Source organism: Peromyscus californicus, unplaced genomic scaffold (assembly GCF_007827085.1).
Source record: "Peromyscus californicus insignis strain IS unplaced genomic scaffold, ASM782708v3 Scaffold_7__1_contigs__length_154581171, whole genome shotgun sequence".
Lineage (NCBI taxonomy): Eukaryota > Metazoa > Chordata > Mammalia > Rodentia > Cricetidae > Peromyscus > Peromyscus californicus.
The window spans coordinates 4301962-4329396 of record NW_026294595.1 but is presented as its reverse complement, the minus strand read 5'-3'; the positions used below and the strand labels follow the sequence as shown (position 1 = coordinate 4329396).

The following is a 27435-nucleotide window of genomic DNA, read 5'->3' as shown; positions in this document are numbered from 1 at the left end:
CTGTGGCCTTCATTAGTTCACTTTCAGGGCTCTGTATGCCATCACAGAAACTTTCCTGGTGACCTATCTGCTGCTGAGTACAGGAAATGGGAGAGAGGGGTACTTACTGAACTGTTTAGGAAGCTTCCCATCTTGCCTTGTAAGTTAGGCTTATTTGTTATCATTTTGCTGATGAAATCTGAGGTCAGAGGGCATAAGCCACTGAAGAGGAAAGTGAGGATGTAGACTGGAGTCTGATTCTAAACCTAACACTCCTAATGCTTTTTGTTCAGAGGTGAGTCAGTCTCCCAAAAGGCCACAGATTCAGAAAATCTACTGTAGCCATCTGCGAAGAAGTTACTGGTCTTTAAGGCTTCTGTCTGTCAGCCTGACAGTTGTCCACCCATTGCGCTGTTTCTTCCTTGCCATAGATCTGGAGGGTGTGACTCACACCATGGGTAAACACAGAGCAATTTAATGACCCACCACCATCCTACACTGTCATCCCCAAATGAGGCTGTTGAAGGCAGGCTGGCCCTAGACTAGTGTCTCCATGTGGGAAGTCCCTTCCAGCAGCTCTCAGGATTCCCAGAGTCTCTAAAAATGCAACTGTGGAAATGAGGAAAAACATATCTACCTTCTAACAGCTAAATCTTATGAGGACACAGACACCTCTGTCAAAAGAATCCCTTCATCTGGATGTGATGGCAGAGCCAATAATCCCAGCCCTTGGGAGGTTGAGGCAGAACAACCCTGAGTTCAAGGCCAGCTACTAGGGAGACCCTTTCTCAAAAACAAAACAAACAAACAAAAACAAAACAGAAAACGAAACCAAACCACTTTCATCAAGTAGAGAACAAAAGCAGGTAACATCCAAGTGCTGAGCGGAAGCGGGAGCCTAACCAGGACGGTAAGGAGAGGCCACCGACATCCAAGCTACGGGCCTTGTTTGGGGTCGTTGCCATGGCAGCCAGTCTGCTGCTATCGGTGGGTTTTCTTTACAAATAATTTTATATACACAGTGTGTGCTTTATACAAACTCTGAGAATATTGTTCCAAGAAATAAACTTTGGAAGCAAAAGGACCACTGAGGGTGGAATTCAGACACACGGTTATCTTCTGTGCTGTTCAGTTCATACACCCAAATGCTGTGACATTAGAATGCTATCCAAATGATGTGCCCTGGTACCCTCCAGGCAACAGTTCTTTATTAGGAGTACTAACAAAAAGGCTTAATATGCCTCATTACTCAACAATTTTCAGGTAAATATAATGAGGAAAGGAATATGAAGGACAAAATATTTTAAGACCAACATGATTTGGGGAATTTCTGAGAATTCTAATTTATTCCTAAATCCTTTCTTTCTTTTTTCTTTTCTCTGTCTGTCTCTCTTTTGGTTTTTCAAGACAGGGTATTTCAGTGTAACAGCCCTGGCTGTCCTGGAACTCGTTTTGTAGACCTTGTCTCTGCCTCCCAAGCGCGTGCACCACTGTGCCTGGTTTATTCCTAAATCCTAAGGATAAATGTTTGCTGTTACTTCAATTCCTATTCTTGCAGGCAATAAGGGTGGGAACCCTGCTGGGAGTGTGTGTACAGAGAATGCAGGGGTGGCTGGGTGGCCAGAGGGCTGGCCTCACCATCCCCAGTCTGGCCTCCAGGAAGCCAAGAACAGAACATGCAGGCTTTTCCAAGGACATGTCTACACTATAAACCAGACACAATTATAACTTTAATATAACAAATATTATTAAAAGCAGCAATTCAAAACCAAAATCTTTTCAAAGGTGCACAGGGTTATACTGTCAGTTGGCAGTAATGCAGCCATTATCTTGTGGGAGGGAAATGCTGGTGTGAGGAGTCGGGTGACCTGGTCGGCCTTGTGCTCGCTTTCCCAATGGGACAAGCACCCCACTCCCCCTGCGTGCTCCTCAGGCCCAGCAGGGAAGGGCAGATATACAATGGCCAATCTTGCTCTCTGGCTTTCCCAGCAGCCTAGAAAGCAGATGTTGGAGGTTGGCATGCTCACTGAAGCCAACCGGAAGCCACAAGTCTGAGCCCAGTTCCCACACTCCTGCTGGCTTGGGAGTTGGCTTCACAACTCTTCTACCTGGCCCCACTTGGGGACCTCAGTGACAGCAGCTGTGAGACTGAGAACTGGGACCAGTGCCCATCTGCTCATCCTTGCCTCAGACAAGACAGGGAAGCAGAGGGAAATGGGTGGCTGTGTCCACAGTGAGAGGCGATGTCCCTTTGCAAGGCACTACACTTGCGGACTTAAGGCAAGGGCCATCTAACCTTACTTCTGGGACGCCCTGAATGCTCACAGGCAGGTGTGGCGGGGTCAGGCCTAGTCGTGGAAATATCAGCCCCTCTGATAGAGGTCTGATGTCCCCATACTGTTCATCTTCACCTTCCAGCTGGCAGTCTGCAGAACCCTGCCCAGCTGGAAGCCACAGCAGCAGTTAGTGAGGCTGGTCCCAATCTGGTGCCCCCCGCCTCCCAGCCCAAAGGCACTTCTTTCCACTTTCCAACCAAGTGAGTCAGTTTCTAATATTTCTGCAGGCAAAATAAGGGCTCCTTGCCCACCTCCTAATTTTGGTTTCCCTCCAGATGGGGATGTTTGTCCCTTCTAAGAATTCTGCTTATACCATCAATGACAAAGGCTTCCTTTCTGAAGGGAACGAATGATTCAGGCCCTTGAAAAAACCCAGCCTGTCCCCAAAGTGATTGTCAGTTCCAGGGCGAGGCAGGTGCTATGTAGGAGAGGGGAATCTTTTGTGCTTCTTTGTGGGGTCAAGGCTGGTTTACAGGTCAGAGGGGGCAGGAGTTTGGTTTTCACATTTAATTGCAGCATGTATCCCTAGAAGAGGCCAAGGACAGGAGCCAGAGTGTCTGGAGGTAATGGGGATGTGTGACTGTGTGTGTCTATGCGCACAGTGGTGTGGTGTTGGACTGTGTGATGAGTCTGGGATTTAATCCAACCTGGCTTGGCTCCCATCATTTCCTCTGAGATCTAAGAACACCTCTATGCAGCAAGGCCAGGCTCCACTCCATAACAGTGAAGGAGTATTACTGGGACCCTAAGAGCTGACTCCTATAGTCTCCCCTCTGAGCCTCAATAAAGGACCCTGCTGCTGGTCCCTTCAGCAGAGACCCAGCTCATCACTCCCCAGGCTCTGGGTCCCAGGCACTCTAAACGCTCTCAGATACCCTCCCAACCTTCCTGGCGTTAGGGGTACTGGTGAGAAAGTGGAAGACCTCAGGACTTCCCTTCTCTCAGTGTGGTCCCAGTGACAACCCAGTGAAGGCTATCCAGTGAGGGGCAGATGCACACGTGCACATGGAAGATGTCTGACCACACCAAACACCCAAAAGGGGTGAGGTAAAGGGTGGCGAGTTGGGGATCGTGAAAAACAGGTCAGGCCTCAGGACCATGAAGGGTCACAGCCAGGGTTCCTTGGAACCAGAGGAACCAATAAACAGTTTGAGGGGTATGGAGTGTACAGACAATGAGAAGAGTCAGCGGGCTCTTAGAGACACAGGCAACCGGGACAGCAGCACCCAGGCCTTGGCCTGGCGGGCAGCATGCGGGGGCTACAGCTAGGCCCTTATGGCTCTGTTTCTGTCCTGCTGCCCTCCACCACCCAGCCTGGAGAAAACAGGGAGCTGGTGGCTTCTTCTGTCCCTCCTTTGGTTTCTAGGGATCTAGGCAGCCCCTGAGGGGTAATCAGTAAGGGGTAGTCCCTTCCCATTCCAACAGGTACTGAACCTTGCCCTCTGGTGTGACCCTCCGAGCCAGCACTTGATACTTCTCCCCACAGGCCAGCCTCCCAGCTGCGCCGAAGTAGTTGGTGATAGATGACTTGAGGTGGGACAAGGAGGAGTCGTCTTCACTGATGCTTTCCAACGTGTGGCTGTCAATGCCTTTGTCTGGCTGCTCTGGGCCCAGAGCTCCCTCCGCACTACTGTCTGAGGGGCAGCGTCCATCCAGGTCAGCTGCCTGACGCTTTGCCCTCAGGGGCATGTACGTCTTGACTGCCAACTTCCTCTTGCGGCTGCCTACTGTCCATCTGTATCAGGAGGGGAAGAGGGATGGGTTGAAACCATCATTGGGTTCCTCAACCTGAGAGTCTACTCTTAGGCACAGTGCCGGACCCTGGGCGGGGATTGTCTTGCTGGAACTTTACAGTAGTCCTGTAATAGGGAAACTGAGGCTCCAGAGAAGAAATCAGCTGGGGGAGGACCAAGGCCAGGATTCAAACCTGGTTATGTTCAACTTTGAAACATGTTCTTTGTATCTGGAAGGGTGGGTCACTCTTGTATGTTTTGAAGTCCCACAGTCCCTTGTTTAGGCTGTCTGGGACAGGAACTGAAGGACCTTGTACCACATAGGAAGGGTGTTAGGAAAACAGGCATGAGACAAGCTGCACATGAATGGATGGGGAGATGTATCTGCCATGTGAAGAACTAGTGTCTGCACTAATGAGAAACCAAAGAAACAGGAAGACTCGGGGTGTATAGCTCAGTGACAGAGTGCTTCTCCAGTGTGCATGAAGCTCAGGTTTAACCCTTAGAACCCAAACTAAAGCTACAGAGGCATCAGCAGAGAAAGACACACAGCCAGAGACATGTGAAAGCAGGGAAGGGTTTCCACAAAGTCCCACACACCCTGCAAGATGGAGGAGCCCGAGTGCAGAGGGGGCCATGCCCAGCAGTAAAGCAGGCTATACCCTTGGCCAGACCCCCAGGGTCTTTTGCTTCCCCTTATAGTCTGCCCCTCTACTATGCTTAAAATAAATTTTCCTCTTAGAGACCCTGAAATACAAATCAGACATCCAGGAGCTGAGAACAGGAGCCCCGTGGTCTGAGACCCAGACACAGTTATAGCGCACAGAGGCCAAGATGCCCAGAATGAAAAGGACTCTGTTCAAACAGCCCCAGAATTGGATTGCAGGCAAAGAATGTCCCAAGCTACCTTCCACCCTGGTGACTTGGAAAAGAGGGTCCAGAGCAGATTCAATCACAGAAGACCAGCACCCCTCCCCGACTTCTCAGAATAAGTCTTCATCCAGCAGTGGGAAGTAGATGGACTGGGGACTGCTGTCCCTGGCAAAGCTCCACAGTAGGCCTTCAGGAAGCTCACCTGGAGTCATAGGAGAGGCTGGTGGAGGCCGAGCCGGAGGTGCTGGCAGCGTCGGTGGAGTCCACATCTGAGAAGAGGATCTGGCCTGAGCCGGCACTGAGAGGGAGAGAAGACAAGCCTGCTGCTGGCCCGGCTCAGCAACACCTACCTCCCTGGCCCCCAGGGTCCCTTGGAGCCCCTCCCCTCCTGTGTCTGACAGGAATCCTCTGTCCAGCAGGGGCCACCTTCTTCCTGCTGCCAGGCTCCTGACCCAGACCTTCCTGGCTTATTCCCACCCATTCAGTCTTCAAAGGTGGGAGTCAAAAAAACTTTCCCTGACCAACTGCCGCTAGTGATGGACACACTGGTGACATGGTCTATCACCCTCCCCTGGGGATGGACACACTGGTGACATGGTCTATCACCCTCCCCTGGGGATGGACACACTGGTGACATGGTCTATCACCCTCCCCTGGGGATGGACACACACACTGGTGACACGGTCTATCACCCTCCCCTGGGGATGGACACACTGGTGACATGGTCCATCACCCTCTCCTGGTGATGGACACACACACTGGTGACATGGTCCATCACCCTCCCCTGGGGATGGACACACTGGTGACATGGTCCATCACCCTCCCCTGGGGATGGACACACACACTGGTGACACGGTCCATCACCCTCCCCTGGGGATGGACACACACACTGGTGACATGGTACATGAGCCATCTGGCACTTGTGCAAAGTTTCACAGATCCAAAGTACTTGAGGAAAATGAGGTTGGGGTTAAGGAATTTGGCTAACACTGCATAGTCAGAACTGGTAAACATGGACCAGAGTGCTTATCTGTCCCTCAATCCCCTCTTCCTGCTCCACGACCAAAGAACAGTGCAACATGGTCTTCAGTGATTTTGGAAGTTAAGTGGTAAAAGATGAAATTCTTGCCCTTAAATTATCCAAATATGGGTGCTATGAGCTCTAAGCAGGCTTCCGACACAGCCTGGGAGGGCCAGTGAGGGCTTCCTGGAGGAAGCAACATCCTGAGTTTTTGGATGGGCGGGGCACAGTATTTGCAGGTAGAGGCCTCAGTATAATCACAGGTGAAGCAGTAAGAGGGCAGCCAGCGCATCTCCAGTCTAAGCTGGGAGGCAGGAAAGGGGTAGAGAGGAAGGATAGCAGGCAAGGCCTGGACCACTGCTTTGGAAGGCAGAGGGCACTGTGCTGAAAGTTGTGTACAACAGATTCCTGGGCAGCCCTGTGCATACTGGACCTTTGAACTGGAGTTTCAGAAGGCCCGTGAAGAGTGTCTACACCCTCAGGAAGTGTGCCTCTTTCATGCTGAGGAGTACAGCCTTGCCCTCGTTGGCTCTAGAGTAGCAGGTACCTCTTTAAACTCTGCATTTCATCCAGGGTGAGGTCAAATATACTGGCCAGGTGGTGGTTGGTGCTCCAGGCTGAGGTGAAGTCACTCTGTAGACATAAAGGAGACAGGATCAGTCATGGGACGACAGACCCAGTGCTCCCTAAGCAGCCTTTTCCCCAGCTGAGGGTTATATGGGGTGCCTGCTATTCAGCTAGGGCTGCTCACCCTTTGGGTAAAACCTGCCACTTCCTCTTGACTATAATCTGTGACCAGAGAGCCAAGTCACCCTGGTTTCTAGTCCTGACTGCTTCTCCGACCACCTGGATGACTTCCATCCGCCTCTCTGGGTTACCTCCACTGCAAACTTCAGAGCCCGCCTTCCCCAGAAGTCCCGGGAAGCATGGTTAGGACTCAGTGCTGTTGGGAAAGTGTACTGCAAACTGTAAAGTGCTGGAGTGCTGAGGCAGTTAACACTGTCACCCACAAGGAGAGTTTCAGTGAGGCTAATCAAAGCAAGGCAATGTGCTGAGATGGTTCCAGGCCCGGCTCAGCACTGCCTTGAAGTGCGTCATCTACAAAGCTGCTGCCTCCACACAACCTGTTGTCCCAGACTGGGACCAGGATGTTATCTACCCCTGCCCCACCCCTGTGGTCTCAGGAGAACCTGGGGCAGAGAACAGTGGTCTTAGGGTGCGCAGCCCTTCCTTGTTTCTGTTAATTGAAAGTACTATACTGGGGCATCCCTCGGGTCTGGGGACAGGACATTATCTTCTGTACAGGACCCCCTAATGTATGCTGTCCCTGCACGTGGAACTGGAGAAGAAGAAAACCGGAGACTAACACTGGGAATAGCATCTTCCAGCAAAAACTTTGCTCTCTTTCTTCTATAAACTCGCCTTTTCTGCTGCTGGGATTCATGGGGCGACAAGCTGTGGAGACAGAAGAGGGAGAGGACGGCCTAGTCAGAGTTGGGGGGCCAGGGAGAGGCCCCGAGGGAGAGGCCCCGAGTGCGAGGCCTCAGGAGTGCGGGGGCAGTGGCCAGTGTGGGGTCAGAAGGGTTCCGGCAGGGCAGAGGGAGCCTGGGAGGAGGGCATCCTCCGGGGCAGTGAATCTGTGGAGCGGCTTTAGAAAGCGGCAAAAGGAAAGCTTCCTCCTGCCCCAGTCCCCAGAGAGGAGGCTGTGCCCAGTCAGGAGAACCAGGGCATACCACACTCTTCTGAGTCCCTTCTCTGCCGTCCTAATGCAGCAGGGCTGGGTCCCAGGAAGAGGCTTCCCTGGAGCTAGGAAGTGAGGGGCCTACGAGATTCTCACTAGCTCTCCCAGGGCACCTATAGCTGGGCCCTGCTGAGTCTAGGGACCCCAGGCTTATAGTGGTGCCGCCACACTGCCTGGGCCCATTGCACAGCCTTCTCCCACCTGCAGGAGAACCCCAGCTGGCTGTAGCCACAGTCCTCCACCAGCACTGACCCGGGCTTGCTCTTTCCTCTCTTACGAAGCAGCTCAGAGGACCCTCTCTCACTTGGCATCAGCCCCCTATCGGGGAGCAGCTTTCCTGGAGGGGTGGGTGGGACGCGGACGCGCAGCCGGAAGATGCACTTCTTCTTCTTAATCTCCTTGCCACACAGGAACCTGGGGTGGGCAGGAAAGAGCCCCGGGCTATCAGCTGACCCTCCAGAGATAGGAGCTGGTAACCACCAAGGCCATTTAGCCTCTCAACCCCCAGAATGCATCCAGTCCCCAGCTGGGAATGTGGCCAGTGCCTCCTCCTCCTGCATGTATTCCCGCTGATGAAAAAAATGAATGAAGTTGGGAAACAAGAGGCAGAGAGAAGGACAGGAACCAAGAGCTGGGTACACCGGATGTGGTGGTGCGGGCTTGTAAATTCAGCACTTAGGGGGCTGAGGCAGGGAGATCAAGAGTTTGAGCCTGGGCCAGAGTGGGACCCTGTCACAAAAACCAACAAACCAACCAACCAGTGGGTAGGAGGGAGAGTGGGAAGAGGAAGAGGAGCGAGGAAGGGAGCACAGCTGGAGCAGAGGATACACGGTGGGAGGAGCCTTTAGACTGAGACCCCACCTGTCAGGATCGCAGCTCTCCCTCCCTCCCTGCACTCACCGGCTTTTGTAACTGTTGAGAGCATTGAGGAGAAGCGGTCCTCGATCTGTCACAGGGGTGCTGCTGAGCTGAGGGAAGCAGACCAGCAGGACAGTCAGCTCTCCGCATGGGGCATCTGAGGAGGTACTAGCCTGGCCCCGCCCCCAACCCCGCCCACCGCTGTCATCTGAGGCTCCAGCGTCCTCCAGGTGAGAACCTCTGACTTACAATCTTTACCTCTCTGAGCTCATTTTTCCCAGCTGTAATATAGAGGAAAACTCTGGCCCCCATGCTTCAGGAGCTTTACAGGGCTGTGGCCCAGTGGAGACTGTTTGCCTATCATGCACAAGGCCCTGGGTTCATCCCCAGCGCTGCTTTAAAAACCATCAGGAATGTCACCCTATGGGATCTATGATACAGACAGAATATGGGACACGAAGGAAATTTCACACACAAAAAACATGCCCAACCAGGGAGGCCATCAGTGCAGCCATTTAAAAGGTTATGAAAACACCAATAATCTGGAACAGCATAACACTATCTGAAAAGAGATGATCTAAAATAGCATATACTGTTTCATGTAAACCATAAAAAAGTGGGAGGGCAGGACATATCCACACTTTATTTCTAGTTATTTCTGAGTAGTGAAAATATGGATCTTCTAAAAGTATACTTCTGTTTTGATGATTTAAACTTTTCTTTCTATTAGAAACATGTATTATTTTTTTAAAAACCTATTTATTTTTATTTTATGAGTGTTTACTTGCATGTGTGTATGTGCACTGTGTGTGTAGTGGCCATGGAGGTCAGAAGAGGGTGCTGGACCCCTGGACCTGGAGTTACAGACAGTTGTGAGCTGCCATGCACGGGTGGGAATGGAACCTGGGTCCTTGCAAAGGCAGTGCACATGCTCTTAACCGCTGACTCATCTCTCTAGTCCCATGCATGACTTTTTATAAGCCAGAAAAGTTATTAAAAGAATACTCTAGGGGCTAGAGAGGTGGTTAGGAGCAACTGTTTTTGCAGAGGACCTGGGGTTGGATTTCCACCACTATCATAGGGGAAACTCCAGTTGCAGTGGACCCAACACCATCTTATGGCATCTGCAGTCACCAGGCACACATGTGGTGCATGGACATGCACATGAGCAAACACTCATTCACATTAAATAAATCTAAAAAATACCGACTTTATCTTTCTGCAGTAGTAAAGAGGACTCTGAGGGTGTCGATAGGGCATGTCTACATAGCCCCACGGAAATGGTTAGTTTGCTCTCCAGCTCTGACAGTGTCAAAGTCTCTTAGTTATGGGCACCAAGGCCCTTGGAAACGCAGTGCACAACAAGATCAGCAGAAGACAAAATACTGCCATTTTCCAGCCTCACCAGGAAACCTGGTGCAGGCCAAATACCTTAGCAGAGAGTCCCACTCCGGCCACACTTGGCACAATGCCTCGGCTCCCTGAAGCTGAGTTAGTGAGGCCTCAACAGACCACTGCCCAAACTGGAGGCCAAAGCCCCTTCCCCAGCACGCACAGGCTCAGACTGATGAAGTGCAGCTCAAGGATGAGAGCTCAGACATCGATATGCTAGCTCTGCACTCAGGGGTCCTGTACAGGGACCTCTGGGCCTTACACACCTTGCCAAGCTGCAGGAGCTCCCAGTGCTGATTGACAAAGGACAGAATCTCCTCAAAGTCAAAGTACTTCTTCTTGCTCTGTACTCCCAGGTTATAGAGGGCCAGGTGAACTATGTCCACCCTGGGTGAGAAGGCAAGGGCCAGGTGAGGGGCAGGGTAGAGGGCAGGGGGCAGGGGGTAGGGGGCAGGGAGCAGGGGGCAGGGGGCAAGGGAGGAGTGGTAGGCACAGGTCCCACCCTCTCACCAGCGCAGGGGCAGCCTCTCGATATACTCTGGGCCTTGGTTACACACGGAGCAGAAGAACAGGTAGAACCTGTGGGTAAGCCAGAAGGGGCTGTGACGGGAGGGCACCTAACCCTCAGTCTAGGCCATCCCTCTCACTCCCACCTGATTTCCCATGGTCAACATCCGCTCCTGGGCTATCAGCCTCTGAGCAGTGGAGGGGATAGGGACCAAGGAATATGTCTTTGTCCCTGACCCCTCTCCAAATATCACTGCCCTCGTGGAGAGATTGGGCTGGAGTGGTCACCACTGTCTCTTCTCTCTCTCTCTCTCTCTCTCTCTCTCTCTCTCTCTCTCTCTCTCACTTACTTGTTAGCCTCCAGCCAAGATTTTAAAAAGCATAATATCTGACCTGATTTGGCATATAGAATGCCTTCTATCAGCTTAGCCCTACTAATAGAAGCCATCTCTCTCCCTCAGGGCTGCTATGGTAACTTCTGGCAAGGCTAAGGTAGAGACTATCATCTCTCCTTCCTGAGACATCTGTACAGACCAGAGCTTAGTGAAGGCAGGGATTTGCTTAAGGTCCCCCACAAATCAGTGGCAGCTAGGCATGTAGCATGTTCCTCTATCATCTCCTGGCCTGGCATAGCCTTTTATCTTGAGCTGTCTTGGACAAGCATAGACTATGACAGACTTCCTTTGCATGGAATCTGGCAGCTAATTGGAGAAGGCTGCTGTTGTCACCCCTTGCCCCCAACACCCCCGACACCTACCGGTCTCCAAACACCATAGGCTCACTGAGGCACTGTGTGCAAGCCTCATGGAACCACTGCCTACACCGGTAACACTGCAGCATCCGCAGGTACCACCTGGAGACACAGAAGGGCCAGGTCAGCCACATCACAGTCACGCTCAGCCACTTCCCCAACACAGACTCACCTGCCACTACAAGGAGGGGGAGAGGACTGCGGCCACAGTTACCAAGCACCTGGAAGCCAGCGCTATGCTGCCTCATTGGCCCTTGCATCTAAGTAGAAGGAAAAGGCACCCCTGGTCCCAGCCTCAACAAACAGGGTTGATGAGGATTCCTTGGTCAGCTTCAGATCTGAGTTTTTCAAAGGAGCCTTTTGGGAGTGCATTTATTTTTTAAAACAACTGCCCCACTAAACATTGAGAAGCACAGATTACTAGTGCCACCTAGGGTTCTGTGTACTGTTTTCCTGCTGTCATTCATTAGGCCTCCCAGCACACTGGGAAGCTCACGGGTGATTAAGGTAACGAAGCCCATTTGAGAGATGAAGCTGTTCAAATGCAGGAGTCAGAGCCCAGCTAGGCTTTAAGGTAACCTCCAGACAATCAGAACTGGCTCTCAGACTCAGGGCAGGAAGAAGACAGCGTGCTTCTACAGAGGGTAGAGACCCTGCCTCTATTGTAGACGGCCCAAAGGAGCAGGTTCAATTGTCCATGGAGGCTCAGGGGGGCAAGCAAGACCAGACTCTGGCCCCATAGAAGGCAAGATTGTCCTCCATGACTCTAGCACAGACCCCTGCCCTGTGGGAGGTCTCCAGGAAGTCAGGGTACACTACCACTACCACCAGCAGCAGATTAGCAATCCCCAGCTCGTGTGAGCCTTGATGTAGTTACCTGTGCTCACAATCACACAAGGAAACACCAGCAAATTGAGAATCGAGGAAGGCACAGCTGGCATGGTGCTGTGACAGGTTATGTGTGGGAGCCCGTTTTCAGGTTCCTTATGGCTTTACCCAGCAGGTCCGCATAGAGGATGATTAGGACCACGGGCCTGAGTGCAGGTGTCTGAGATGGTCTGCACTTGGCTGTGCTGGGGGAGAAGGTCTTTTGCTCCACCCCTTGGTGTCTCTATAAATACCCTGGGGCAGAGACAGTCAGGGCCCATTGGAATAGGTTCCAGGTCCTCTGGAGGCTATCCTTTATTTTCTATCTGTTCATCTCCACAATCTAAATCCTTCTAATATTTCCTGCTGCTCGCACTCAAGAAAACTGCGGAACTGTGGGGTTGGTGGGTAAACACCCCGCAGTTATGGACATCTCTGTCAGGCCTAGACTCTTAGCTACTTTTTTTTTAAGCCATTTTTCCCCCCTTTAAGGTCCTTGTTCCTTTCTCAGGTGGCTCCAAGAAAAGCACTTTGCCTTCTACTCTCCACTACCGTCTGGACAGGTTCTCACTCAGGTTACTTCCAGGGCCCACCCCTTAAGGCCCCTAGGTGACTCTCTTGGCTCCCCTTGGTCCGGACTTGGCTTATCGCTGCCATCCGACCCGCTGGACCGCCCCTCGAAGCCTGTTCCCTACCGACCACTCTCTCCCGAAGCCCCATCCCTACAGAGTGACACAGCCAACATTAGAATCTGCTCTCCCTAAAATGACATCGTGGATCCGTCCCTCCAGATCCCGCCTCCACGGCCTGACACCTAGGCCCCGCCCCCGCGACTGTCACTCCAGGCCCGTCTCCCTAAGACCTGGCCACTGAGCTGACTCTCTGGGTCCGCCCCTTCAAGATCCACCTCCGCGGCCGGACACTCAGGCCCCGCCCCCTAGCTGTCACGTCACTGTAGGTCTCGTCTCCACAGCCTGACACCAAGGCCCCGCCCCGAGGCTGTCACCCCAGCTCCGCCCCTCCAGACACTCAGGCCCCGCCCCTCGGGCTGTCACTCAGGCCCCGCCCCGAGGTCGGGCAGTCACTCGGGCGGCGCGCGGGTCCCCCGACCCTGCAGCCCGGGACTCCCGCACGTGCCCCGCCCTGCGGCCTTACTCTCCGGGTCCGCCGCAGTAGCAGTAGCATTGCTGCTGGTTGGTGCGATGGGGCGAGTCCCACTCGAGCTCCTCGGGCTGGTAGGACAGCACCATCTTCACTGCCTGCAGCGTCCTGGCGATGGCGCCTTTCTTCAGCGCGCCGCCTTTCTAGGGGGAAATAGGGCCCAGGTCACCAACCACACCTGTTAGCACACAGCTACCACGAGAAATGCTGCCAAGGTAGGGGAGACCCAGGCATTTTATGAGCGTCAGAAAAGCAAGGCGTTTTTCTCACCAATCCTAAACCCATCCTCTGTCTCCCTCAAAGATATTATTAGCATCAGTCGTAGTAAGTACAACACAGACAATAATTAACCGCGTGGAAAGGACATGTACATGAAGTTGTCTTTTAATAGCAAATCACCCTTTATTGGGTGCCCATTTTATGGTTGGGGAAACGGGTTTAGAGAGGCTCTGAAATCTGGTCTAGGACAGAGAGCTAGTAGGTGGCAGAGCATCCTGTGTCTCCAAAGCCCACGTGGAGTCCTTCTGCCTTGAGTACAGGATCAGTGATGGGGCTCGGGCCTGAGTCTAGGGAGGTTCTTGTCTGCCCAGTTGGGAGACAGGAAGGCAGGGACTGGGGAAAGGGGCGCACTCACCCTCACAGCCAGTGCGAAGATGCAGCGTCGGCAGAACCAAGGAGTGAGGAGGGGCCGGGTGGCACTGCCGGCAATGGGGATGTGGCATTGTTGGTGGTAACCTAGAGCAGAGGAGGGGATGGTGAGTTGCTCACAAGGGGGCAGTGGCCAAGGCTAGCTGGCCAAGGGCATCCAGGCTAGCAGAGCTATGGCAAGCTCTAGGGAGCACTGCCGGCAGCTTCCGGGATACTGGCTGGTGCTACCCAGCGAGAGACTAAAAGACAGTATTGGCCACTTCAAGAGGAACCAAGGACAGGCTTCAGCGCCTGCCTCTCTTCTCCACTCGTTTCTTCTGCCTAGGAGGGCCCCAGCTGGATATCCCATTGTTCTTTGTCAACTTTCCCCAAGGCAGGAGGCACTCTCAGTGACAGAAGGAGAAACTGGAAGCCAGGTGGGACCTCAGCAAGAGAGTGGGGAAGGGACCCACAGCCTTCCCTGTTCACCCACTCACCCAGGCCACACTTCCCACAGATGAGGATCTCATTCATGGGCCCCGACGTCTTCCCCAGGCAGATGTCACACTTGGGCTCCTCTCCTGGAACACCAGCTGAAAAAGAAGTTCTCTCAACTCGGGTCCAGCTCACATGATCAAGAAGAAGTCACAATCACAGACTAGGAGGGGATCTGTACGCAGAACTGGCAGGGAGCTCATAGGCCCCCCTACTTGGAAACTTAATTCTGTTGTTTAGCCAAATTGACACAGCATTGAACTGCCTTCTAAATATCCATTATACTCATTGACAACTACTACTCAGCCTTAACCAGAGAGGTGTCTGCTTCCTGTGAACGGCAGAGAAACAGCTGTACAAAATGCTGAGAATAAGTGACCATTGAGGACTCAGCTCTAAGGGAGACATCTATACCATACCCTCCACAGCTCATGGAACATTTTGGAAGAGGGGCCAGAAAAAAACGTAAGAGCTGGAAGGCAGAAATAAGGGCTGTGAACTGCTATTAAAGCATGGCATGGCCACTGCAATTGTGAACTCTTCTCTTTTTCTTTTTTCTTTTTTCCTGAGACCAGGTTTCTTTGTGTAGCCCTAGCTGTCCTGGAACTCACTATATAGACCAGGTTGGCCTCAACCTCACAGAGATCTGCTTGCCTCCCAAGTGCTGAGATCAAAGGTGTGCACCACCACCATCTGGTGCAATCATGATCCTAATATCTGCAGATGATTACATTGGGTCTGCCCATGAATGGGCCCATCAACACCAGATACTGATGGAGGGGGGCACAGGAGCCCTATCCCTCAATCTGAACCATTTCCTATTGATACATTTTGGGGGGACAGGGAGTTATTGCCTTCAGTTATTGTACCCACTGAGGACCCCCTGGGTTCCAGTGGGTAGTCCCAATACAGTAGTCACAGAGATGACCCTGATAAAAGCAAATGGGTCGCACAACCAATCTGCATCTGGGAAAGGGGCAGGTAGAGAGGAGGGAAGAGGCGATGGGGTAGGAGGGAGAGCAGGGAGGGTTGAGGAGAGCTACAGGAGTGCATACTGCACATGTGCAAAACTGACTAGGCCTTTGCTTAGTTATTAGAGCAGTAATAATAAAAGCCACAGAGCAGGAACCGAGCTTCGGCTGTGCACTGGGCTCCCCAACAGGCCCCCAAAGTTGCCTCTCTGAACCTTCACAGCCTTTCAGAGGTGTCTGCTGACACATGTTCCAAAGATGAGGAAACTGAGGCTCAAGCAGTTATGGTCCTTGCTTAGATATCAAGCAGGAGAGTGGGGTTCAAACCCACAGCAGTCTCACAGCTATCCTTTTCTCTTTGATCACATCTGGCTCCCTCTCCTACCTACTCTAACTTGTTAAACATCTTTTATGTCAAATGACATTTAAAACACTTATTATGGGATAATAATGTAATGCTCCCATCAATTGTGAACTCACAGAAAATCCTGTTTAAACTATATTCTCACCCACATCTCCACCTGTTATTTCAAATCAAGACCCAGACACCCATCTGTTTTTCTGTAACTATTTCAGATCAGAGCTCTCTCTCTCTCTCTCTCTCTCTCTCTCTCTCTCTCTCTCTCTCTCTCTCTCTCTCTCTCTCTCTCTCTCTCTCTCGCTCTCTCTGGTTTTTTGAGACAGGGTTTCTCTGTGTAGCTTTGCGCCTTTCCTGGATCTTGCTCTGTAGACCAGGCTGGCCTCGAACTCACAAAGATCCACCTGCCTCTGCCTCCCGAGTGCTGGGACTAAAGGCGTGCGCCACCACCGCCTGGCCAGAGCTCTCTTTATACCTACTGCATAGCCTTTATTTTACCTAAAGTTACTTTTATTTCCAAATGTCTAACAAATTAAAAGGTCATTACAATTTTGTGTTTTGAATCAAGACCCAAAGTCCGGACATAGTGAGCAAGTTAGTTTGTTTACTCTTAGTTTATTTTGGAGCTGGGGTTCTGGCCCAGGGACTGTGTGTGCTGGGCACACTCTACCACTTAAGTAAATCCCAACCCCTAATAGTTATAGAACGGATTTCCATTGCTGGGTCCTCCTCAGTCTTTTTTGTCATGTTTGTCTTCTCTTGTTAAAGAATAAATATATTTTTATATCTGAAGTATTTGCGTGGTTCTGTTAAATGTATTTTTTTTTTTCCTTTTGAGGGGTCCAATGGTGCTAGGTAGAAAACTAAGACTTTGCACATTCTAGGCAAAACCAGAGCTACTTCCATCCCCTGCCCACAAATACAACTTTTCAGTATATATACAAGTGTGCAGGTTCATGTGGGCAGATGCACAGTGCTCAGGGCCACCATCTTGTCTTTTTTAAGACACGGTTTCTCTGTGTAGCCCTGGATGTCCTGAACTAGCTTTGTAGACAAGGCTGGCCTCGAACTCACAGAGATCTGCCTCCCTCTGCCTCCCGAGTGCCGGGATTAAAGGCGTGCACTACCACCACTGCTGTCTCTTTTTGTCTTTTTGAGATGAGGTGTCTCACTGAGATCTAGGGTTTGCTGACTAGGCTGACTGACCAGTGAGCTCCAGGATCTGCCTGTCTTCACCCCCAGCGTTGGGATTACATGTGTGAACCACTGTGCCAGCATTCTTTGAAAGATAAGATTGGTTTTGATGAGTATGGGTTTTGTCTGCATGGATGCACTCGTGGGCCTGGTGCCTGTGAAGGTCAGAAGAGGCTGGTGGATCACACAGAACTGCACTTACAGATGTCTGGGAGCCGCCCATGTGGGTCCTCTGGAAGAACAGCCAGGGCTCTTAACCTCTGAGCTTTCACTCCAGCCCCCATGCCCACTTTCTTACGTGGGTTCTGGAGATCAAATCTGGGTGCTTGTGCTAGCAAGCTAAGTACTTCCCTGACTGACCACCTTCCCACACTCTCCTTAAATACATTTGAACATGATTTATTTTATTTTATTTATTTATTTTTTTTGGTTTTTCGAGACAGGGTTTCTCTGTGTAGCTTTGCGCCTTTCCTGGAACTCACTTGGTAGTCCAGGGTGGCCTCGAACTCACAGAGATCCGCCTGGCTCTGCCTCCCGAGTGCTGGGATTAAAGGCGTGCGCCACCACCGCCCGGCTATTTTATTTTTTTTTAGTGCAAGAGGTTTATTGGTGGAGGAGGGGAGGGAGTGAAAGAGTGAAAGACTGCACTGGAGTGGGGACATGAGAGAGGCAGGTGGACAGACGGACAGACAGAACAGAGGCAAGGAACAAGAAAGACAAGAGAAGCAAGAGAGGAAAGAGGAGGCCAGAGAGGAGCAAGAGGCAAGAAGTGAAATGATTTTTAAATTTCTAGTTATGGGTACATGTGTGTCTGTGGGTCTGCACAGGCGGTCAGAGGACATCAGATTCCCTGAGATGGACTTACAGATGGTTGTGAGCCACCAGATGTGGGTGCTGGGAACCAAACTCAAGTCCACTGCAAGAGCCGTACATACTCTTAACCGCTAAGCCATCTCTCCAGACCCTTCAATACATTTTGATGTGTTGCTGTTTTGTTACTCCAGAAGGCTGCAAGGAATTTTTCTTGTTTTGTTTTTAATGGTTGAGACGAAGTCTTGCTATGTGGCTTAGGCTGGCCTTGAACTGGTTGATTCTCCTCAGGATGAAGTTTTGTAAAGGTAGAAATGGTATTATTATTCCTCTGTGCTCTCAGGCCCCTATATGATATATGGCAGGTTATGTTCAAGATGTATTTGTTGACTAAATGGCCAGGCAAGGACCTTGCTTTGTTCTACATCCAAGGATGGTAGTACCCACATTGAGTCTCAGCCTCGCGTTGCCTAATAAAGTGATACATCATAACTGTATCATGCCCAGCCTTGAGCACTCATCTTAGGGAATGCCAAGAGGTCATTGGCCTGTTGGCTGGATATGGGACAAACTGTTCCTGACTACACACCTGTCGTGCCCTGTTCCTATGCCTGGTACACAGTGGGATGCTTCCCGAGCCCAGTGAGGTTGACATAGCTTTCTCTCTCTCTCTTTCTTTCTTTTTAAAAATAATTTATTTAACTTTATTTTATGTGCATTGGTGTGAGGTGTCAGATCTCCTGGAACTGGAGTTGCAGACAGTTGTGAGCTGACATGTTGGTGCTGGAAATTGAACCCGGGTCCTCTGGAAGAGCAGCCAGTGCTCTTAGCCTCTGAGCCATTTCTCCAGCCAAAAATATCTTTCTTCTGGATTTTTATGCTTTTCCTAAAGTATAACCATAGAAAGCAGATTTAGGGTGCAAGGGACTAGAGGAAAGAACCAGTCTCCCCTGGCCACAGATTTTTGGAGAAAAAAATTTTTTTTAAAGACCTACAAACTGGCTTAGTCCTGTGGCCCATTTGACCACCTTCTTGGAATCACCCTTCACAGTAGCAGATTCTTAGAAACTGTCTCCCTACAATGCAGTAGCACTGGGCTGAGCATCCTCATGTACCATCTCATCTAATCTTCCAACTGTCCTGTGAAGCCTGGACTTCACTGTCTCTTCCTTTCAGTTGAAGAAATGGGGCCTCAGGAAAGTGACATCACTGCCCAAGGCTGTGTAGCCTGTAATAGATAAATCTGGAACATGGTCCAGAGGCTGTCTGACCCTAGAATCTGCCACATCTGTTCTGCTAAGGATAAATGACATTTAATAGGTTTCTTCTCTCATGCCAGTTGTCAGAGTTGGTGTTTGGAGTTCCATGATAAAAATACATGGCATTGTGACTAGTGATTACACCAATCTGTCCTGTGTAGCCTGAATGATCCTGACTAGCTGTATCTGTAACAGTGTCAGCTGTCTGAAGGCAGGGGTGGTGCCCAGCCCCGCTCCCTTCCATCCAGAGAGCTGACCCAGCTCCATCTAGGCATGACCATTTCATGCTCTCCTGGATGTGCCTCACCCTCACCTCCTTGCCTCAGGGGTAGAGATTCTGCAACAATTTCTTCACATGCAGATAAGGAACAGAGTTCATGTCAACAGCTGACCCCTTCCCCTCTGGCCTCTTCCTCCTCCTTAGGAGACTGAGAGCAGCAGACAACTTTCAGGAAGGACACAAAGCGCGGGCCTGAGACCCAGTCCTAGCCCTCTTAGTTCTAACACACGCCTGAGCCTCTCCTCCATCTGCCCTGCCTGCCTCCTGAAGTATGAGCGTTCGGGAAGGGGGCTGATGTCACACAAGCAGAAATCTGAACGTCATCTCTGGTGGGCCCATGATGAGTACCCAAGGCCTGGCCTCCATGGACTACCAGGAATAAAGGTGACAGAGAAGAAAAAACAGAAGGCAGGAAGAGTGGACCTGGGGAGAGGCACACTCACCATGCTGTATGTCCTTCCACAGGACCCAGAATTTGGAATTGTCTTCGAACGTCACGAGGCAGCTTTGCTTAGGACTGCTGACCTGAGACAGGAGAGGGGCAGCATGAAGAAGCAGCAGGAAGGGCCTGGGTCTCCATCTTCCTCAATTCCTGTGCCTTGTGCTTCAGAAGACAGGCAGGCCAGGGGAGGGGGACACTGTACTCCCCACCTTGGAGTAGGGCCATCAGGAAGGGACAGCGGGACAACTCCATGGGAATGTTTTTAAGGGCAGAAGAACAGGCTAGAGCGTCACCCAAGTCCTGTCCATTCTGGTGATTTGCTTAAGTTCTCTAGAGAACATGCTGGGCCATGCTGTCCCTGAGGATGGAGCCTGCGAAGCCAGGCTCTGGTTCCTTCCAGTTTCAAATTCTAGGCATGAGGGAACAAGAAGGGATAGCAGAAAGACCCTGTGTTTCTGAGTCCAAGGGCCCAAGGACCAGGGAAGACTCACTCACCCTCTTGATCTTGCCGAGGTAGTACAGCCCATCTGTCCACCGGCAGAGCACATACTGTCCCTCTGTCAGCTTGGACATCAAGTCTTTGAAGTTCTTTTTGGTCTTCGACAGGCTCCCCTTGCTAGGGAGGTGGCTGGTGGCACTATAAGCTTCCCGAGTCCCCGGTTCCAAAGCTTGAGTCTCCATCAGCTTCTGAGGACACCAGGAGACAAAGAACAAGACTTTATCTTGTCCCCTGCCCCTGAAATCCTGTAAGGTTCTCAAATATATTTATTGACAGAACAGCTCTGGGAGGGAGATATTATTATCCCATTCTAAAGATAGGTAAACTGAGGAGAGGCAAGGAAAGTGGCTGGTGACCCAGAGGCAAGCCATGACTCATAATGTCAAGCTGGCTCTATACCACACCACGCTCCTCTTCTCAGAGAGTGCATCTCCTCACCATACCTGGAGCAAAGGCTCCACCCACGGATCGGAACCCACTACCTGTCCCGGGAGGTTGAGGCCTTGTTCTGTATGCAAACACTCTGGGCTCAGCTCTGAGGAAGCAAACACTTCAAGTCTTCCCTGAATGTGTTCAGAGGAAAGCCCACCTACTTGTGAAAAACCTTGGGGTGGCTTGGGAATGGTGTGACATGGCCATGAGCCGTTTGTAACCCCCTTCTGTTCTCAACTATTTGATGAGTTCACGGAAACCAGTTCAGGGCGTTTAAACCTGCCCAGGCTTTTGTCCACACGTACACTGGCTCAAGGGAGCTAAGGCATCCCCATACCAGCCTCTTCCATCCCATCGAAGTGCCGCCTTTGCTTCTGTTTTCCTGATAATGGCGTCACCACGGCCATCGGAAGACTTCTCCAGCCAGTGGGCTGCCACAGAGGCCCCTGGTACAGTGGCCTGAGCACCCCTGCCGAGCATCCTGCCCTCTCCCCCAGCATGCCCTGCTTCCAGCTCGGCCCTCATTTTTCCATCAATGAATTCATTCACCTTTTCCATGCCTGTTTCCTGAGCCTGATGCTTCCTACTGCCTGGCACCTGGAACGCGGAGTCCTCAGGTCACCCCAGCTTCCCTGCTCCCCCACCTGAATCTCCCAGAGAACGTGTGGCTCCCCAAACCTTCACCAGTGTTCCGTTATTGCCTTCTCTCCTCTGTGGGCTCACCTGGCACCACACCCCTCCATACACACACTCCTAGGGTCAAACACAGCTTCCTTACGTTGCAGTGTGTGAGGACCATAGGGGAGGACCATAGGGCGGTCCTGCTCTGGTTTCCTCCCTCTGCCTAGGTGCCGGGCACCTGGTGTCCGGCCTGCTGACAGGAAGACAGCTCTGGGTGTGTTTGCGTGTGAGTGCCTCTTCAGGGACTGCAAGGACACAGTCTATGGCAATGTGCCAGTCCGTATGTGAAACTAAATACACGTGGGTATGTGAGGGCCCTGGGGCAATGGAACACAGTCAGGGTCTTGGCTTTCCAGACCAAGTCGGATGTCTACCTCCTTGCCTTCTCCTTCCTGTCTTTTACTCCAGGGCAGAGGCACAGGCACCAGGTAGGGGCTGTAGCCAGGACTCCTGCCCTCTTCTCTGGCACGGGGCTCTTGGGGAGCTGCGAGGTCCCTGCTTGCTCCGGGCCTGGAGCGGGACCGGCCTAGGCAGGTTCACAAACTGACATTTCCTCCCCCGCTGAGCTTTTGGGGGCAGGCCGGGTCGCTGCGCCCCCGAGGCCCGGCTGGGCCCCCGGGTAGCGGCCCCCCCCACCCCGCCTCCATCCTCCTGGAGCGGGCCCCCGCGGGCTGTGATTGGCTGATTCAAACCCGTCGCCACAGAAATGCTTGTTTGCGGGTTCCCGTCGGCGTCCAGTTCAAATCCGCGGCACTGGGCGCGCGGGGCCGGGCGGGGGCAGGAAGCGCGGATGATTCATGCGCCGAGGCCTCTCCAGGGCGGCCGTTGGCTTTTTAAAAGGGTGTTCGGGGGGGAGAACAGCTTGCAGCAGGGTCCCCTTCGGCTCAGGCACTCCTTTCCTCAGTTGCTCCAATTGCCAACTTTCCCCGCTCCCAACCCGTCGCAGCCTGACTTTGGACGTGAGCAAAATCCCAAATGCCCTCTTATCCTCCCCTCCATAGCTTCAAATGGGAAAGAAAAGACGCGCGGCCACAAACGGAGACCTGTCACCCACACCCTGCCCTGGGCTGGGGATGTGGCTGGGACTCCCGCTGCCCTGAGGGTACCGCTCGGGCTCCATCTCGCTCCCTAACCCACAAGCGCGCAGCTCCGCAGGACTCCACCTCCCGCCCGGGGATCGTAGGACTCAACCTAGCGCCAGAGGTTTCTAGAAGGGGGGTCGTGTGCAGGGATTGAAGCGTGAAACGCGGAGTCTCCCGGGGCGCCGGTAGCGCGGGACTTACCGCGAGGCAGCGCGTCCGCCGGTCCCACTTGGAGTCTGGCCACCAGGCACATCGGCGGCAGCGGTGCACTCGGCCCGCGGCTGCCCGGCCGAGTGTCCGCCCGTGGGGCCGGGGTAGGGGTCTCGGCGGGGGCGGGGCGGGGCGGGGGCGCCGCGGGGAGGAGGGGACGCGGGGAGGGAGGGGCCGGTGCGCTCAGGAAGGGGCCCCCCGGGCGCGGGGCGCCATCTTTTTCGCGTTTTCCCGCGAATTATTGACGTCCCCGCTTATGTAATTAGCAGGGGCCGCACCGGCTTCGCCATTGGAGCCCGTGGCCGGCGGGGCCCCGCAGCGCCTCCCGGGGCCGCCCCCGCGCAGCGAGCCGAGCGGGCACACGCGGAAACGCAGCTGCACAGACCCACGGCAGGGCAGGCGTGCGCACACCACACGCACATAGCTACACCCAGACCCTGGATGACCCGGGTGGGTCGCCCAGCACCTTGATCTTAGAGCACCCACATCCCACTCCACCTCCGCGAGACCAGGGCACGCCTCAGAGAACCAGACACGGGACACATCTACAAGTCACAACACTCAAAATGACACTGTTCCCTCAGCATGGGCTCCCGCGGAACCCACGTGTAAGGCACACAAGTCAGCAATCATAGAGTCCCGACACAGTAACCACAAGACCGGCGCGAGCGTGCCACCCACGCACTGCAGAGATACAATGCAAAAGAGACAGTCACATACACCACGTGGACAAACAGCACTGAAGTAAACGGCGAACTTAGGACAGATCTTGTAGATATGGCTCCAATCAGATAAAGTCTCCCTCCGGGAGAAGACAGTGCCCATCCAGACTCACTCTTGGCGCCAGGGCTGGAGAGAGTGCTAGCTAACACCCTTTACCACCTTCCTGCCTCCAGTCTGGAGTGCCTGCCTATTGCACCTGCTGTAGCGTGGCGCCTGCAGACACCCCTGCGGAGTGAGTCATTCCTGGAGCCTTCCCTGCTCCTTGGGACGTTGCTCCTACAGCTCCTGTCTGCCTTCTACCTCCGTCCCGCAGCTTGAGATACAGGAGTCCTCTTCCACCCTTCCTCATTCCCCCCCACCCTCCGGGCTTACCGCCCTCACTCTGGGTCTTTGACCCACAGCAGAACCTAGTTTTCTTGAGCATCCGTCTCCTTTTTGCTAAGCCTGGAAAGGAAGTTGGAAGCAGCCCCATCAGACAGGATCTTCCAGTCTACGAAGGCCAATTGAAAGGCACCCACAGATAAGACCTGCCTGTCCAGGATGCTCTCAAGAGCCTCTAGGCTGGCCTGTAGCACCTTTAGAATTCCAGGGGCGGGGAGAGCAGAGGAAGCATGTCTCTCCAGCTCACAGGCTGGCGCCACCTATCCCTGGATGTGAGACCCTGAGCGTGTCACCTCAATTGTTGAGGAAGGTTAGGGGGCACTGTATGCAAAGACCCTGTCACCCCATGGGCATGGTGTGCAGAAGGTGAATAGTGTGCTTTGTTAAGATCTGTAATCACCGCTGTTCCTTTGCATAGGGCTACGACTCGGGGCTTAGAGCACACAGGTGATTAAGAGAAATAGGGCCTGCAGTCTGGTGAGGGAGTCAGTATTGGGACAACATATTTATGTTAAAAAAAAAAAAAGATCTGGGCGTGGAATTGGAGAATTCTTGCTCCCAGGCCAGCCCAGCCTCTGAGCAGAGGGATTGTGGGTGAGCTCGTCCCAAGTTTTATATACCACATCCTTATCTATTCAAAGGTGGTGGCAATACTACCCTGCCTCACAGGGCCATTGCCTAGATAAAGGGCAATACAGGAAGGAGCAGGTGCTTTGGTAACTACAACATCCTGTGAAATGTGAAATGAGAAATGAGAAGGTGCTGAAATACTACAAGGCAGGACACTGTAATGCCACAGGAAAGGTGCATGTGATTCATTGTGGTTTAGACGCTGAGTTCCATGGAGAGACTGGCATTCGGGTAGGGATGTGGAAATAGGGCGGCACATATTTCAGGAGAGCAGAATCGAATGGACTGGCACAAAAGAAAAAGTAAAAATCCAGGTTAAAAAATGAGCGGTGAGCTGGGCACAGTGGTGCATACCTTTAATTCCCACACTCAGGAGGCAGAGGAAGATGGAGCTCTGTGAGTTTGAGCCCAGCCTGGTCTACAGAGAGAGTTCCATGACAGCCAGGGCTACATAGAGAGACCCTGTCTCAAAAACAAAAACAAAAAAATCAGTCAAGCAAGCAATCAATAAATGATCAGTGCTTGCTTAGGTAACATATATACTGAAATTGGAATTATACGGAGAAGCTTAGTGTGGCCCTTGTGCAAGGATGACATACAGATTCATAATCACTCCATGTTTTCCCCTAAGAATGCTATTTTGCAATTCTGTTTTTTGTTTGTTTGCTTTTTAAAGAGTTGTTGATGTTGAAACGCCTTCAATAAAACTGATTTAAAATTTAAAACCAGGCAAAAGCTATTAACAGATCATTCCCCAAAGAGGAAACCCAAATGGCCAAGACAGCCAAAAATACAAAGAGATGTTCCCCTTCATCGGCCATGTGGGAGATGCAAATGAGAAGGACCATGCCACATCATCACACATCCCCAGTGCAGCAAAGAGTTAACGTCTGTCTGTTTCAGCAAGTGGGGGCAGTTGGGGTGCAGCGTAGGGGCCTCTCAGGTTCTGCTGATGGGGATGTCAATTGCTGAGACTTGGGAGAGCTGATGGGGTAGTAGCAAGTGGAATTGAAGATGCTGGTTCCTTCACTTTAATGGCACTCAGCTTGTAATAGCAAACTAACAAACAAACAAAAAATAGAATTATATCCTGAGAGAAACTAAACTAAGACAATGGACCCTAACATACATACATACTAGGGATAAATGGGCATGGGGGTAGCTATGCTGCATGTGATAGAAAATGTCCATTTGTTCATTTAAACGTTAGAGGCTGTGTGTGCATGGTTTTAGCGATAGTCAGGTAGTGTAGTAGAAGTATTAACCATGCATGGGCAATGAAAGATACCTGACTTGGGGCAGGGGGAGACTGGCCTGGGTTAGAAAGAAGCACAGAGAGAGGTTTAATCAGATCTGTAAGATTTCTTTCTTAGAAAAGACCACATATGTGAAAGTCTGAGGATTTGATGGAGCTGTGTAGCTGGGCCATAGTCCTCTCTATTTTTCTCCTTCTTAGCCTGCAGCTCTCTTCCTGTTCCTGTGCTGTTTCCTCTTGGGGGGAGAGGAACCTACAGGGCCCAGGAAGATTCACACCTGCCCTGCGAGTAGTAAATGAGGGGCCTGGGAGACAGTGGGTTAAGTGTTTGCCTAACAGGCATGGGGACAAGGCTTCCAATGCCCAGAACTCACATAAAAGCTGGGCACGGCAGTGTGCTTCCAGAACCCTGGTACTCAGAGTGGGTAGAGGCAGATACTGAGGACTTGCTGAAGGAGTTTAGCAGAATCACTGTATGGGGTAGATATTAGAATGAACAGCTGCTCTTTAGAAGTACCTTGACCTTGAAGAATCCTTGTGGAAAACAGTGATTGTTTCCCGAGATCTGCAGAATTGTTTTGCTGAGGGGGCATTGTAGCCATCCCATGACTTTGGTCATAAGATGCCTCAGGCACACCTGAGGCTCTTGTATTATTATGTATTGCACACAACACATAATAAAGGACTAGAGTCACAGAGGTGACCTCAGTAAGACATGTAAATTAAAATTAGGGACCTTGGTACGAGGAAATACTTTTTGTTTGTTTGTTTTGTTATTATTTTTTGTTTTGATTTTGTTTTTTTTCCAAGACAGAGTTTCTCTGTGCAGTTTTGGTGCCTGTCCTGGATCTTGCTCTGTAGACCAGGCTGGCCTGGAACTCACAGAGATCCGCCTGGCTCTGCCTCCCAAGTGCTGGGACTAAAGGCATGCGCCACCACTGCCCGGCTGAGGAAATACTTTGTATAACAATCAATAAATATGCCTTTGTTCAGCTGTTCAGGGGTCCAGTCCAGTCTGTCAAAGAGGCTGGACCTTCCTGCTGCCACACAGGCCTTAACATTTCATCTTGAGAGTGCCTTCTTTCTTCAACCAACCCATGCTACATGGTACACCCTGACAAGGGGCTCCCTGGCCACCCAGTCTAGCTGAAACAGCGAGCTCCATGTTTGGTGAGAGAACCTGTCTCAAAGAATAAATATTCCTGTCTCTCAGGGAAGAGTTATAAGGAATCTGGTCACTGTAAAGATAGGAGGCACACAAGACCCCAAAAGGATAGAGGAAGGACATCTGACTTTGACCTCGGGCATGTGTACACATGAGCAAACACACCTGCACACATGTATGTACCCACACTAATGCAGTAAACACTTTCTGGAGAGAGAAGACTTCAGGAAGCAGCCTGCAAGGTGGGGGACCCAAGGGTGTGGACTTAGTGAACTGTCACTCATAATGGGGCAGGCTTTTTGGTGGTGCAGCTGCCCGGAGTCAGCCACACTGCTACAGTTAGCTGCAGTGAACTCATTGGTTCACAGCCTAGGCTAGAAGGGAGTCGATTCCTTGGTCTGTCCATTTGGGGCGAATAGGTGTTCAAGTCTCCTAGGGAAGAGTTACACTCCACGTTTGGGACCTCTGGTCATTATACAGATGGGCACAGGAGGCCTGAGAAGGTTACAGATGTGGAGGTTTGGGGTGTGGTGCCACTTGTTAAGTGTGCAGGGGGATTACAGCCCACAGTTCCTCCATGCTTGGCATTAGTGACTTGTCACAACTTGGTGAGCCAAGCTTAGCAGATACCAGGGAGAGGATGAAGGGTTAGAGCCGCTGAGCAATTTCTACACCACACACACACACACACACACACACACATACACACACACACACACACT

The 27435-nt window shown here is 51.9% G+C and overlaps 1 protein-coding gene and 1 non-coding gene across 4 annotated transcripts; one reads left to right on the top strand and one right to left on the bottom strand.

Annotated features, from left to right (window-relative positions):
* Window positions 1–1680: 1680 nt before the first annotated feature.
* Phf19 (PHD finger protein 19) lies at window positions 1681–22657 on the bottom strand. 3 transcript variants are annotated; one of them, XM_052725561.1, is made up of 15 exons: window positions 22551–22657; window positions 20151–20342; window positions 19657–19738; window positions 14344–14439; window positions 13854–13954; window positions 13214–13362; window positions 11198–11293; window positions 10444–10512; window positions 10200–10320; window positions 8584–8651; window positions 7936–8097; window positions 7310–7397; window positions 6490–6575; window positions 5124–5219; window positions 1681–4050 (listed from the first exon to the last, which is right to left on the bottom strand). In XM_052725561.1, the coding sequence occupies exons 2-15, from the start codon at window positions 20334–20336 to the stop codon at window positions 3708–3710; spliced, it is 1743 nt and encodes a 580-aa protein (XP_052581521.1). In that variant the 5' UTR covers window positions 20337–20342; window positions 22551–22657; the 3' UTR covers window positions 1681–3707. The 3 variants fall into 3 exon arrangements, with proteins under 3 accessions (XP_052581521.1, XP_052581522.1, XP_052581523.1); XM_052725562.1 differs by lacking the exons at window positions 13214–13362; window positions 13854–13954; window positions 14344–14439; ... (1 more) ...; window positions 20151–20342; window positions 22551–22657 and adding an exon at window positions 12069–12930; XM_052725563.1 differs by lacking the exons at window positions 1681–4050; window positions 5124–5219; window positions 6490–6575; window positions 7310–7397; window positions 10200–10320 and having other exon boundaries at window positions 7987–8097.
* Window positions 22658–24811: 2154 nt separating this feature from the next.
* Window positions 24812–24917, top strand: LOC128102822 (U6 spliceosomal RNA). Its single transcript, XR_008215567.1, has one exon. It is a non-coding gene; the product is annotated as a U6 spliceosomal RNA (small nuclear RNA).
* Window positions 24918–27435: the final 2518 nt, after the last annotated feature.

What these genes read in the sequence shown, in the direction of transcription:
- Phf19 (XM_052725561.1), bottom strand. Translation starts at nt 20,336, where the DNA reads ATGGAGACTCAAGCTTTGGAACCGGGGACTCGGGAAGCTTATAGTGCC. An exon ending in GTGGAAGGACATACAGCATG is followed by an intron (nt 14,440 to 19,656) that starts GTGAGTGTGCCT and finishes CTTCTTTTTCAG; the next exon opens with CTGGTGTTCCAGGAGAGGAG. An exon ending in TGGAAGATGCTATTCCCAGT is followed by an intron (nt 6,576 to 7,309) that starts GTTAGTCTCCGG and finishes TTATGTCTACAG; the next exon opens with AGTGACTTCACCTCAGCCTG.